This window comes from Tachyglossus aculeatus, chromosome 27, assembly GCF_015852505.1.
Source record: "Tachyglossus aculeatus isolate mTacAcu1 chromosome 27, mTacAcu1.pri, whole genome shotgun sequence".
In the NCBI taxonomy this organism is placed as follows: Eukaryota; Metazoa; Chordata; class Mammalia; order Monotremata; family Tachyglossidae; genus Tachyglossus; species Tachyglossus aculeatus.
Genome location: NC_052092.1, coordinates 3,292,458 through 3,305,697, shown reverse-complemented (window position 1 = coordinate 3,305,697; position 13,240 = coordinate 3,292,458). Strand labels below are relative to the sequence as shown.

Genomic DNA, 13,240 nt, shown 5'->3' with positions numbered 1-13,240 from the left:
CTACCTACCCTACCGACGGCCCTCTCAAGCGTTTAATGAACACCCTTGGCATGAAAGACAGCTGGACCGATTCCAAATGCCACCCACACCCAGCCTACCATGATGGATGCGATCTCCTCGGGGTTATCGCCGTCCAGGTCAAATTTGAAAGTGACCATTTTCCGATTGTGCGTCTCCAGCTGGCACTCCACCACCCGGTCTCCTTTGTTGGAAACCTGAAAGAAATTGGTTTCCCGGCTTAGAAGTAGCTCTTTGGGACGAGTATGGGGTACGAAGAGATATTCCAGGCACGAGAGCGCCCAGGGTCTCCCCGAAGACCACCCCTGAACACACTCACTTCATTCCTGCTGAGCCGGGCAGGGGGAACCAAGAGGAAAGAGATCCAAACTGTGGTCGGGGAGAAAAGGATGAACGAGCTCATCAGGGAAAACACGTGGCCTGCTTTCGACTTCCAAGAGCATGCCAAGAGAAGGGTCTAATTCCGAGGTGGGATGGCCGTCCTCTGATTCGTCATCATCCCCATTGCCAGCTATCTCCCGAACACGGGGCAAGCAGGCCAGTTGCTATAAATGCCTTCTTAGCTTACAACATGGCCTACCGGCTATGCAGACAAAGGCGATGTTCCACTTAAGGCTACGTTATTTTAGACTCCTTCACGCAGTGGAGAGAGGAACACGGGGAAACCACGAGGCCCAGTGGAAAGAGCAGGGGCCCAGGAGCCAGAGGACTCCTGCAATCTAATCCCGGCTCTGCGAACCTCGGCAAGTCACTTGACTTCTCTGGGCCTCCTTTTCCTCATCTGTCAAATGGGAATTCAACGCCTGTTCTCCCCCTCACTTAAGACTTGCACCCCATGTGGGACAAGGACCGGATCTGACCTACCCCAGCGCTTACAACAGTGCTTGACACATAGTAAGTGCTTAAAAAATACCGCAGTCATAACGTAACACTTGGACTGTGAGTCCCATATGGGACTGTGGCCTGCAGGCGACCTCGCGGCCCAAACCCCAAGGTGGGTTTTTGCAGTGGCTACGGCTGGGGCAGAGGCTGCGTCTGATTCTAGTCAGGTGTCCACCACGGGGCCTGGCAGAGAGTAAGGATTTTCGTTGTGGGCAGGGAATGTGTCAGTTTATTGTTATATTGTACTCTCCCAAGTGCTTAGTACAGTGCTGAGCACACAGAAAGCACTCAAATATGATCAAATTAATGAACAGATAGCTCTGTGATTAATTACTCTTGCTATTATTACTATTATTATTATTATTATTACAGGGCTCGGGAAAACCTCCCATTGCGGCCACCGGCCGGAGCCAAGATGACTCACATTGAGAATCCTTAGCTTGGGCCGCGCGGTCTTCTCGTGGCGCGAACGGCTCCGGACGGACCGCCGGTAGTGGCGCTTGGCGGTCCTCCCTTCGTGTCTTCCACTGGTTGACGGGACGTTCTCATTGCCATCGCTCATCCCGGAAGCGACGTCTGAATGTGCGCTGAGAAGAAAAGGGCACCGCCATGAGTTTCCCCACACGGGAGCTCCATCCCGTACCACGACGGCCAACTCGGAGGTGGAAAAATGTGTCTCCGATCGGAGTGACATCAACTGCCCGGATACAGGCAGGGAACAAATCTGCGGGTTCTGTTGTCTTGTACTCTCCCTAGAGCACAGTACAGTGCTGTTAACACCTCTGACCTGGGGCCGGGTTTACCCCGCCGGTCCTTTGGGTTCTGGCGATCTCACGGCCCCGTTGAGAGCAGCTAGCTGGAATCGTCCCTTTCCTGTGCCAGGTTTGGCCGGGATCGGGCTCAGGACTCCCTAGTAGCGACGGCAAAGCTGTGCTCCCCACATCCTACTTTAAGCTCTCTGTGGGCAAGGAATGTGTCTGTTTATTATTGTATTGTACTCTCCCAAGGGCTTAGTTCAGTCCTCTGCACATAGTAAGCACTCGATAAATGATTCAACGAATGAATGAATGTGAATGCTTCAGAAAAGAGAGAAGTGTCACATGAGGCTGCGTGGTTACCCCTGGGACTACTCGGCTACTTAGCTATTTGGCTATCCTGGGGCCATCAGGAGACCTCAGAGAAATCAATTCCCCAGCTGCGAGGCGGCTCTTTGGGGCGCACGGGTGATGGGGAGATTCCAGGCAGGAGGGAGCCCAAAGTCTCCCATTTAGAGAAAACGCTCCCTGGACATGCTCACTTCCGTCCTGCTGAGCCGGGCGAGCAGAACCAACGGGCCGCCGCCACCCCCCGACCCCTGCACCATGGCTTAACAAATCCTGCCAGCATTTCACTCCCCTGACACCGAACGTCCTCGCCCATTGGCCCAAGCAGCGGGAGCCACGGTGCCAGTAGCTTGGGTCCCAGGAGTCCCAGGAGTCTCAGGCTGCTGGCCGGATCTCCCAACGGAGATCTGGTGTGATTCCCGGAGACTCCTCCGCTTACCTGTCTATAGAGGAGACCAGCGTGGTGGTCGGGGCGGGCTGCGCCTGGGTGACCGCAGCTGCCTCCGGAGGCGCGGGCTGGGGGAGGACTGGAACGCTCTGCAAAGACACACAACCGTTTGAGTCCCCCGGGGCTGCCACTCCCTTCCTCCTCCCCGAGCCTGCTCCGCTTCCCCTTCCAGTCCTTCTATCCAGCCCTGGAGACCTAAAAGCGCTACCTCTCTGCCCCTGGCCCCAGCACCTGAGCAGCTAGTGACCGGAGCTCCCCGGGAGCACCCGGAAGCCAGTCTCCGGTTGGGGTGGGCCAGTGAGAGCAGCCACTGCGTCCGCTCGGCCTGTTGTGACACTACCGCTGGCCATGCAGCCGGCCGCTCGCCGGGAGGACGGACAACAGGGGCAGGCAGGCAGAGTGAAGGACAGAGGGCAGAGGCAAGATAGAGCTCCCCCCTGGCAGGGCGGTAGACTGGCGGAGGCCCAGGCGGTGGGGCATTCGGGCCCCCTCCCCACGCAGGTTGGTGGCCAAGAGAGTGGAGTGAGAGGGCAAGAACGAGAGCTACGGAATGTGCGATGAGGGAAGTGCTACCACTCACTTCCCAACAGAACAGCCAGTGGCAACAAGGTCCCCACATTGGCATGTCATTCTGCTGGAAGAGAAAGTCATCGCAGAGGTTAGAGGGGACGGATCCTGAGCTGGCCCAGCCGAAGTGGACCCTGGGGGTGGCCCCCTGCCCCAGGCTCAAACGGGGCTCCACCCGCGCCCCCAGGAACCCGCAAACACATGTACGTACACACCCAGAAACGACATTTACCTCCGAGGTTGCTTGCTGGGGGGATGGAGTAGGGGTTGGTGTTGCTAGGCTCAGTGCTGGCTGGGGCACTTGTCCCTGCCCTCCTAGGCTGCCCAGGGGGGCCGAGAGGTTTGCGTCCACGTAAGGCTGCACCCCGGAGGAAAGGTAGCCAGGAGGGGCCCCGGCCTCGGGGGGTAAAGGAGGGGAGAGGACGGCGGAAGGGACGCACACAGAAGCCCCGGACGGGGAGGGAGCGGCGTTAGCGTCTCTGGGGTATTGAGGCGGCAGTCGAGGCGAAAAGCCCTGCGGCAGAGAGGGGAGGAGGGGAAGGCGGGTTAGTTTGGGCAGCAGAGTGAGCGGGTGACACAAACGAGACCCCCCCAGGGTGAATGGGGAAGGTGGGGAACGGCTGCAGGGAGAGGTGTGAGTCCAACACCCTCAGGGAAAACCGGACCCTCTGGAGAGGCCCACGGCTCCGGGAAAGGGGTCCGAAACCACCCCAGTAAGACAATCAGTGTTGAACAAATCCTATTATTAACATTATTATTATATCCTTAGAGGTTTTTTCATCATCAATTGTATTTGTTGTTGGAGATGTTTCTGGGTGCAGGGTGCTGTACCGAACCCTTGAGAGAGTCCAATCTAACAGACTGGGAAGGCATGTTCCCTGCCCACAAGGAGCTGACGGCGGGGCTCGGTGGCCTGGGGAAAAACCATCGCCCGCTCGGCAGCCGCACCTCTGGGGCGGCTCCAGATGGTGATCGGAAACCCTGGCCAGGTAAGGGGGCAACTGATAATTACTGTTGCCAACGAGAAAAAAAGGCGATCCTCCAGAGCAAATTCTCCCCCACCAGCAGAGGCTGGTGGGGTGGGGCGGGGAAGGGAGAGCCGGGTTGAGGACCCCACCTTCAGACCCACAGGCAGGATTTCTTTTTCTTTTTTAATGGCATTTGTTATACTATAGAAGTATAGTATACTGTACAGGCACAGTACTAAGCTCTGGGGTAGATACAAGCAAATCAGGTTGGACACATAGGCCTGAACATCTTAATCCCCATTTTACAGATGAGGGAACTGAGGCCCACAGAAATGAAATGACTCGCCTAAAGTCACACAGCAGACAAGTGGCAGAGCTGGGATTAAAGCCCAGGTCTTTCTGACTGAGACTGAGCCCTCCCAGCATTTTTTCCTCTCCTCCTTCCCCTCCCCACAGCACCTGTATATATGTTTGTGCGGATTTACTACTCTATTTATTTTACTTGTACATATTTACTATTCTATTTATTTTGTTAATGATGTGCATCTAGCTTTATTTCTATTTATTCTGATGTCTTAACACCTGTCCACATGTTTTGTTTTGATGTCTGTCTCCCTCTTCTAGACTGTGAGCCCGTTGTTGGGTAGGGACTGTCATCTCTATGTTGCCAACTTGTACTTCCCAAGCGCTTAGTACAGTGCTCTGCAACACAGTAAGCGCTCAATAAATACGACTGAATGAATGAATGACTTCTAGGCCCGGGATCTATCCACAACACCACACTGCTTCTCATTAAAATAATTTATTTTAAGGTCTGCTCCCCATCTTAGACGGCAAGCTCTGTTGTCCTCTCCCATGCGCTTAGTCCAGTGCCCTGTAAACTGTAAGCGCTCAATAAATACCACCAATTGACCCTACTGCCAAAGAAAGACAGAGACAGGAACTCTCTCCCTTCCCGTCTCTGAGCAAACTACTCTCCGGGCATCACATTTGGCCAATAATAATTATGATAAGGGAAGCAGCACAGTCCAGTGGAAGGATTCCAGGCTTGGGAGTCAGAGGACCTGGGTTCTAATCCCAGCTCCACCTCTTGTCTGTTGTGGGACCTTGGGCAAGTCTCTTCACTTCCCTGGGCCTCAGTTACGCCATCTGTAAAATGGGGATTCAATACCTTGTCCTGCCTCTTACCAAGATTGAGAGCCCCAAATGTGACCTGATTGCCTTGTATATACCCCAACGCTTGGCATAGGATAATCTCTTAACAAATACTACTATCATCACGTGCTTTGCACATAGTAAGCGCTTAACAAATGCCATCATTACTTCATTATTATTATTATCATCGTTATTATTTATGATAATTAGGGTACCTGTTAAGTGCTTACTATGCGCCAGGCACTGTACTAAGTGCTGGGGTGGTAACAAGTAATCAGGTAGGGCCCACTCCCTTACTCTATTTATTTATTTACTTTATTTGTACATATTTATTCTATTTATTTTTATTTCGTTAATATGTTCTGTTTTGTTGTCTGTCTCCCCCTTCTAGACTGTGAGCCTGCTGCTGGGTAGGGACCGTCTCTATATGTTGCCAACTTGTACTTCCCAAGCACTTAGTACAGTGCTCTGCACACAGTAAGCGCTCAATAAATACGATTGAATGAATGAATGACCTCCATGGGGCTCCCAGCCTAGTATTCGCCCCCCTTGGCAGTCCACCCGGCCTTGTGCGGGTCTGCGCTCTCATTCCAGGTCGCTGGTCACCCCCGGTTACTCTGCCTCCCCCGAGGATGGATAATGAAACACTGCTGCCCAAGCCCTCCCATTCTCAGCTTCACTCTCCCCCTCTGCCCCCCATCTGAACCCCGTTAACCTGTGGGTGGACAGAAGAAGCCCGAGGGAAGAGCGTGGCTTAGCAGATAGAGCACGGGCCCAGAAGGGAGAAGCAGTGTGGTCTAGTGGAAAGAGCAGATCCTTAAACGGGGATTAAGACTGCGAGCCCCATGTGGGACAGGGACTGGTCCTACCTGATCGGCTTATATTTACCCCAGTGCTTAGTACATTGTAAGTGCTTAACAAATCCCACAATTATTATTATGGATCTGAGTTCTAATCCCGGCTCTGCCACTTGTCTGCCGTATGACCATGGGTAAGTCACTTAACTTCTCTGTGCTTCAGTTCCCTCATTTGCAAGATGGGGATTTAGACCATGAGCCCCACGTGGGACAGGGACTGTGCCCAATCGAATTAGCTTGTATTCAACTATGCAGTTAGTACAATGCTTGGCACACAGTTAGCGCTTTCCAAGTACCGAAAAACAAAACAAAAATGGAGCGAGCCCAGATGAAGGGCAGGAGAATCTCTGGCCCCTCTCTGTCCCCTACCCTCCCCAGGCGTGATGGCAACTGCCCGGCACCTGCCAACACTTTCTTCTCTTCCCCCAGAGTCCCCCGGCTGTGCGGTGAAGACTGCTTGAGGGTCCGGGTTTGAAGTCGGGCCCTTTCGTGCCCCTCCTTGGAAGGCTCTAAACCTTCACGTCTCTTAAGCCCCTGACACCTCTCTGATTGGCCCCGACTTAAATCGCATTTATTGAGCGCTTCACCAAGCAGTATGGCCTAATGGAAAGAGCCCGGGACTGGGAGTCAGACGGCCTGTGTTCTCATCCCCGCTCCACCACCTGTTGACCTTGGGAACATCACTTCACTTCTCTGTGCCTCATCTGGAAAACGGGGATTAAGACCGTGAGCCCCACGTGGGACAATGGAGCTTGTCTCTACCCCAGCGCTTAGGACAGTGCCTGGCACACAGTGAATGCTTCAGTACCATCAAAAATAAAATCCCCGCCATGATGATGATGATTAAGGATGCCCTTCAGGAAGGGGCAAAGTACAGGGAGGGTGCTGAGGACGGAGCCGGGCACCGGAGGAGCCTCGCTGGCTGGCACAATACCTGATACAGAGAATCTCCAGGGGGAAGAGGTGCCTTGGCAGCTTGCCCGGGGTGGGCCGGAATTCCCACGGGCTGCAGGAGCTGGGGGATTGCCTGGCTCGGCAGCTGCATCCCGGGCTGTAGGAGGGTGGGCACGTGGCTAGGGACCACTGTTGAGCCCACAGGCCCAGCGGCCGCGGACGGGGCCAGCTGGAGTAGGGGCTGGTGAATCCCGGCTGTCGCGGGCCCGGGCAGCGGGGAAAACCCCGTCTGGGCCGCGGCCACCTGAGGCACCGGTAGCGGCAGTTGAGGCACGGAGAACTGGGGGGCTAAGGGAGCCGGGAGGGGTTGCCCCAAGGGGAGGAAGTGCGTCCCGGGGAGGCCGGGGGCCACTGAGGGGTGGGGGAGGGCGGGCGCGGCAACTGGTATCTGAGGATCGCCTTGGATGGTTGGTACTGGCTGGGAAACAGGAAGCTGGGAAGGTAAAGAAAAAAACAACGACAAAAAAGACAGACGTTTTAGGAAGCAGGGCTGGAGAAAGCAAAGATTTACATGTTAGCCAAAAAGACGAAGTAAAAAGAGGCTTCTTTCAGGAGGGTGCACTGCTCAGAGAAGAGGACGGGGAGGTGACAGAATGGCTAGTGGGTGGGCTTTTGCTCCCAAAAGTTTTGCAGGTGTCCTTGGTCCTTACTGACCCTAGGCACGCTAGAACCTACCCCTCCCCACCGACAGGTATCCTGGCTGATCCCGGACCGCCAGCCTCAGGCACGCCGCTGAAGCGGAATAACGACTCCGCCCCCTGCCCTTCTGGGAAATCTTCCTCCATTCCTCTGGGGGCTGCGGCCTAGTGGACAGAGCCTGGGCCCGGGAGTCAGAAGGATCTGGGTTCTAATCCCAAATCCGCCACATGTCCACTGCGTGACCTTGAGCAAGTCACTTCACTGGGCCTCAGTTACCTTATCTGGAAAATGGGGATTAAGAGTGTAAGCCCCATGTGGGACAGGGGCTGGGTCCAACCTAACTTGCATCTATCTATCCCAGCACTTAGAACAGTGGTTGGCATATAGTAAGCACTTAACAAGTACCATAATTACTATTTTGTAGCCAAAAGTCTAACTCCTAATGGATGATCATTGAGACCAGCCACTGGGCCACCTGCAGCGAGCCAGGAGGCTGTCACCTCTAGTCCTGTGAACATAAATGCCGTTAGAATAAAAGCACTCTGCAACAAAAACCCTGTTGCTCCATCAGCGGGCAACGCTTGGGGCACAGCCAGGGTGCTGTTTGTTTGGGGGAAGCCACCAGCCACTAGAAAACACAAAGCAGAGAAAATGCGCCCCAATGTTCTGCCCTTGTGGCTCGGAGATAAGGAGTGGAAAGCGAGAAAGGGGTTCTGGAGGGGAAGGGGATAGAGAGGAGTGGGGTTCCCTACCAAGAGAACCGTCCACAGAGGGGCTCGCTCCATCACGCCAACGCGACAGCCTCACGCACGACTCCCGGAGGGAGCCGCCGTCACGCCTGTTCCCTTTCAGGGTCCTTGTCTGTCTGCCACGTTTCTTTCAGTGGCCCGAACCCCCAGGGAGGGGCAGGTGCCATTGGAGCCCTTCTGCCTCAACCAATCCTTCGTCTACTCCGATCCCCCAAGCCGCCACCTCACTCTCCGTCCTCCCATGCTTTGGTGGAATCGAGCCGCTCCCCGCTGCCCACGGAGACGTTCCCCAAAACAGCACCCAAATTCCCCAAAATGGCATCCGTCGGTGCGAGGTGGGGAGACGGGGCAGCCCATACCACAACAGACCTGCAAGTTCAAAGTTTACCTGATTCCCGGCCGACGTCTGCGGCCCCTGGGATTGAGGCCCGGGCTGCACCGTGGGGGCTGTACTGGACGCCGGTTGTTGCTGCAGCGGGTACTGTCCCGTTTGGGGAGGAGGGGGCACTGCCTGTTGAACTCCCTGTGGCTGGGGAGATGAGGAGGAGGCAAGTCAGCTTTACTTCGAGGCACCCGCTCGAGGAAGTCGGTTGTCCCAAAATGTCCGCGTCCCCGGGAGGTTCGTTATCCGCTCCCGAAGTGAGCGACAGCATAATCGGCGCTCTCCTCCCCGGGCCGGGCTCCGTTCTAAACCCGAGAACAAAAGCGGTCCGCCTTCCCGGACGGTGTTGCCCGGCGGTAAATAGTCTGAGTGGCCAAGGGGGCGGGGAGGGAGGGGTGGGTCATGAACTTCTCCCTTGACCAGGTGATCGAGAGGCGGGTAGCATTAGCCAGGAGAGGGTGAGGTCATTCACTTCTCTGGGAGTGCCAATGCTCTCCTCCAGATAGCCAGCCCACCCTGTGTCAAAAGGGGCTGGTTTTGACCCTAAGATGGCTATTTGGGTGCCCCTTTACGGGGAGCTGAGAGCCCGAGGATGCGGGTTCTAATCCTGACTCCACCACTTGCCTGCTGGGTGACCTTGGGGAAGTTCATTCATTCATTCCATCGTATTTACTGAGCGCTTACTGTGTGCAGAGCACTGTACTAAGCGCTTGGGAGGTACAAGTCGGCAACATATAGAGACAGTCCCTACCCAACAACGGGCTCACAGCCTAGAAGGGGGAGACGGACAACAAAACAAAATATATTAACAAAATAAAATAAATAGAATAGTAAATATGTACAAGTAAAATAAACAGAGTAATAAACCTGTACAAACATATATACAGGTGCTGTGGGGAGGGGAAGGAGGTAGGGCGGGGTGGTGGGGAGGGGGAGAGGAAGGAGGGGGCTCAATGTGGGAAGGCCTCCTGGAGGAGGTGAGCTTTCAGTAGGGCTTTGAAGGGAGAAAGTCACTTCACTTCCCCGGGGCCTCTGTTTCCTTATCTGTTGAATGGGCATTCAATACCTCCCTACTTAGACTGTGAGCCCCATGTAGGACAGGGACTGTGTCCAGCCCGATTATCTTGTATACTACCCCAGCGTTTTGTACATTGTTTGTCGCACAGAAATTGCTTAAGAAGTATCACTAAGAAATATATATAAGTGGAGCAATGTGGCCTAGTTGAAAGAGTATGGGCCACAGAGTCAGACGACCTGGCTCTGCCATTTGCCTGCTGTGTTGCCCTGGATAAACCACTTAACTTCTGTGGGCCTCAGTTTCTACAACTGTAAAACAAACTGTGAACTTCATGTGGGACAGGGACTGTGTCTGATCTGATTAATGTGTCTCTATCCCAGCGCTCAGAACAACACTTAACGAATCCCCCAATTATGAATTACTAGTAGAAAGTTGAGCTTCCTCCCTTTGACTCGTCTAAGGCCCCGGACTCAAACTTGAGAAAAAGAAACTTGGATAGCTGAACAAAGTTGGGTGTGACGGAGCTGGACGTAGTCCATCCAGGCCTCTTCCTTCTGGCATCCTGATTTTTTCTTTAGATTACCATTATTATTATTACTTCTGTAGTATTTATTAAGTGCTTATTTTGTGTCAAGCACTAAGCGCTAGGTAGATACAAGTTAATCACGCTGGACACAGTCCCTGTCCCACAAGGGCCTCAAAGTCTTAATCCCAGTTTTATAGATGAGGTAACCGAGGCCCAGAGAAGTAAAATGACTTGTCCAAGGTCATACAGCAGACTGTGAGCCCACTATTGGGTAGGAACTGTCTCTATATGTTGCCAACTTGTACTTCCCAAGCGCTTAGTACAGTGCTCTGCACACAGTAAGCGCTCAATAAATACGATTGATGATGATGACAAATGGCGGAGCTGGGATTAGAATACAGGTCTTTCTGACTCCCGGGCCTGGGGTCTATCCATAGGCCATGCTGCCTCTCATCGTCTACGAGAGTCCAACGGTCTCCGTAGACACATTCCCTGCCCACAACAAGCTTACGGTCTAAAGGAGAAAACAAATACTAATATAAAGAATTTACAGCACATAATTTAGAGATCTGAACCTAAATCCTTGTGGAGCTGAGGGAGAGGCGAATACCAAATACTCAGAGGTCACAGAGGCAAGTGCAGAATGGTCTATTTATCATCCTCGAATGGGTGCTTTCTTTCTGTGGGCTGAGGCGGCCCAGGTATGCGACCTTATCCCCTGTGCCACGCCTTTCCAATTGCCTTCCCACGCTACTGTGTTACTTTGTGTGAGGGCGAGGAGGCCACGCCTTAGAGATACAGCTCGGGACCCAGGCACCTCCCAGGCTGGGAGAGACATGTCAGTCAGTCGATCGTATTTATTGAGCGCTTACTGTGTGCAGAGCATTGTACTGAGCGCTTGGGAGAGTACATTATAACAATAAACAGACGCATTCCCTGCCCACAACGAGCATACAGTCAAGACTGAGAAAGCATGTGGCATGTGTGACGTGTCAACTGCAGAGCCCTTTGGGGCACCGAGCAGTGGCAGAAGGGACAATGGGGCATCAATCCATGGTTTTTACTGAGCGTTTACTATGGGCAGAGCACTGTACTAAGCGCTTGGGAAGTCCAAGTTGGCAACATACAGGGATGGTCCCTACCCAACAACGGGCTCACAGTCTAGAATTTAGTACAGTGGCTAGCACATTTGTGACAGCTTAGAACAGTGCTTGGCACATAGTAAGCGCTTAACAAATACCACAATTATTATTACATAGTAAGCGCTTAAATACCAGAAAAAAGTCACCATGGCCACCACTAGAGGGTGCTCTTTTCCTCGGCACATAGTGAGCACTCAGCAAATACGAAAACCAAACGAACAAAAAGCCTATTACAGCTCTCCTAAGACTGGTTACGTTTGGTCTGTTCAGGATGCTGTACTGAACTGCTTAGAAAGCAAAGACTTGAACCCCCTCCCCTGGCTCTGAATGGCCTTTGGGGTCAGCTGACTCAGGCCCAAACCCGGCTTCCATAGGCCTTTGCAAAGAGCCCAGGGCGAGGAGTCAGAGGACCTGGGATCAAATCCAGACTCGCCCGCTGTGTGACCTCCGGCAAATCACTTAATTTCTCTTTGTCTAAATTCCCTCACTGTTTTCAATCACTATTATCTCTCCTACTCAGACTGTGTGAGCCCCATGTGGGCGGGGGCTGTGCCCTACACCATTACCTTGTCTCTCTTCCAGCACTTAGAACAGTGCTCAACACATAGTAAGCGCTTAAATACCACAATTATCATTATCATTACTGTGGGTTGTTTCTGTTGCCCGGCAACTGATCTTTCTAGCCTTTAAGCTCGTTGTGAGCAGGGAAAGGGTCTTCCCACTCCACTGGAGCGTTCTCTCACAAGCATCATCTAGTGCTCTGCACGCAGTAAGCGCTCAATAAATAACAGTATCACCGACTAAGTGCTTTGCACATAGTAAGCGCTTAATAAATGCCATTAAAAAACCCCCAAAAACTCCAGTGTGCCCTTTTTCCTCTCCTCCTCCCCATCCCCCCTGCCCTACCTCCTTCCCTCCCCCACAGTACCTGTATGTATGTTTGTACCAATTTATTACTCTATTTTACTTACACATATTAACTACTCTGTTTTGTTAATGATGTGCATCTAGCTTTATATTTATCCTGATGACTTGACACCTGTCCATATGTTTTGTTTTGTTGTCCATCTCCCCCTTCTAGACTGTGATCCCGTTGTTGGGTAGGGACCGTCTCTATATGTTGCCGACTTGTACTTCCCAAGCGCTTAGTACAGTGCTCTGCACACAGTAAGCGCTCAATAAACACGATTAAATGAACAAATGAATGAACCAGAGGGAGTCACATGGGGGCAAAGGTGGAAGGGAGCATTACTGCCATTCTCTGGAATGCAAGTGGATTCACCCGAGTGGCCCCACCACCGGCTGGCAGGATCAGGGCACATGGGAGACGCACGGGCATACTGGCTGAAGTCCACAAGTTGCTGCCCACTGGCCGCCCCTTACCTGTGGAGCATGCTGGGTGGTGGTTTGGGAGATGGGGATGCCCGGTAGGCCACCTGCAGCTGGCTGGCCCTGACTCTGGCCCTGGGCCTAAGGGAAAAAAGAGGACAGCGTTAGAAATCAGAGACAGCGAGAGAGATCCCTACAGAGGACGAGCTTTCGGGACGCACGACTGGCATCTAGCTTCTCACGAGGCGGGGACTGGGCAGGGAGGAATCTGCCGCTCGGGTGTGGACCATATGTACCATTTCTGTTGTGGGGTGGGGGGCGTGAGGGGAGAGCTAATTACACAGGAAACCCTTCTTTGGGGTTCAATCTTCCAGAATGCACTGCAACCAGCGCTCCTCTGGATTCGATTTCGGGACGCACAGGGTGGAGAAAGGTGTGTCCACCTCTGGTCTGCATTTTGGAGGCAGGAAAGAGATCAGTTTCATGGAGGGGGAAAAAAATCC

General features: G+C 53.2%; 1 protein-coding gene across 1 annotated transcript in view; it reads right to left on the bottom strand.

Moving 5' to 3' along the window:
- The window catches only part of WNK1 (WNK lysine deficient protein kinase 1), a 148,897-nt gene that overhangs the window by 20,557 nt on the left and 115,100 nt on the right, over nt 1–13,240 (bottom strand). The window contains exons 13-20 of the mRNA XM_038767736.1: nt 12,980–13,038; nt 12,792–12,878; nt 8,729–8,869; nt 6,933–7,385; nt 3,251–3,532; nt 2,443–2,540; nt 1,325–1,487; nt 99–215 (exon numbers count right to left, since the gene is read on the bottom strand). Of these exons, the coding sequence (XP_038623664.1) occupies nt 99–215; nt 1,325–1,487; nt 2,443–2,540; nt 3,251–3,532; nt 6,933–7,385; nt 8,729–8,869; nt 12,792–12,878; nt 12,980–13,038 (1,400 nt within the window). The remainder of the gene's footprint in view (nt 1–98; nt 216–1,324; nt 1,488–2,442; nt 2,541–3,250; nt 3,533–6,932; nt 7,386–8,728; nt 8,870–12,791; nt 12,879–12,979; nt 13,039–13,240) is intronic.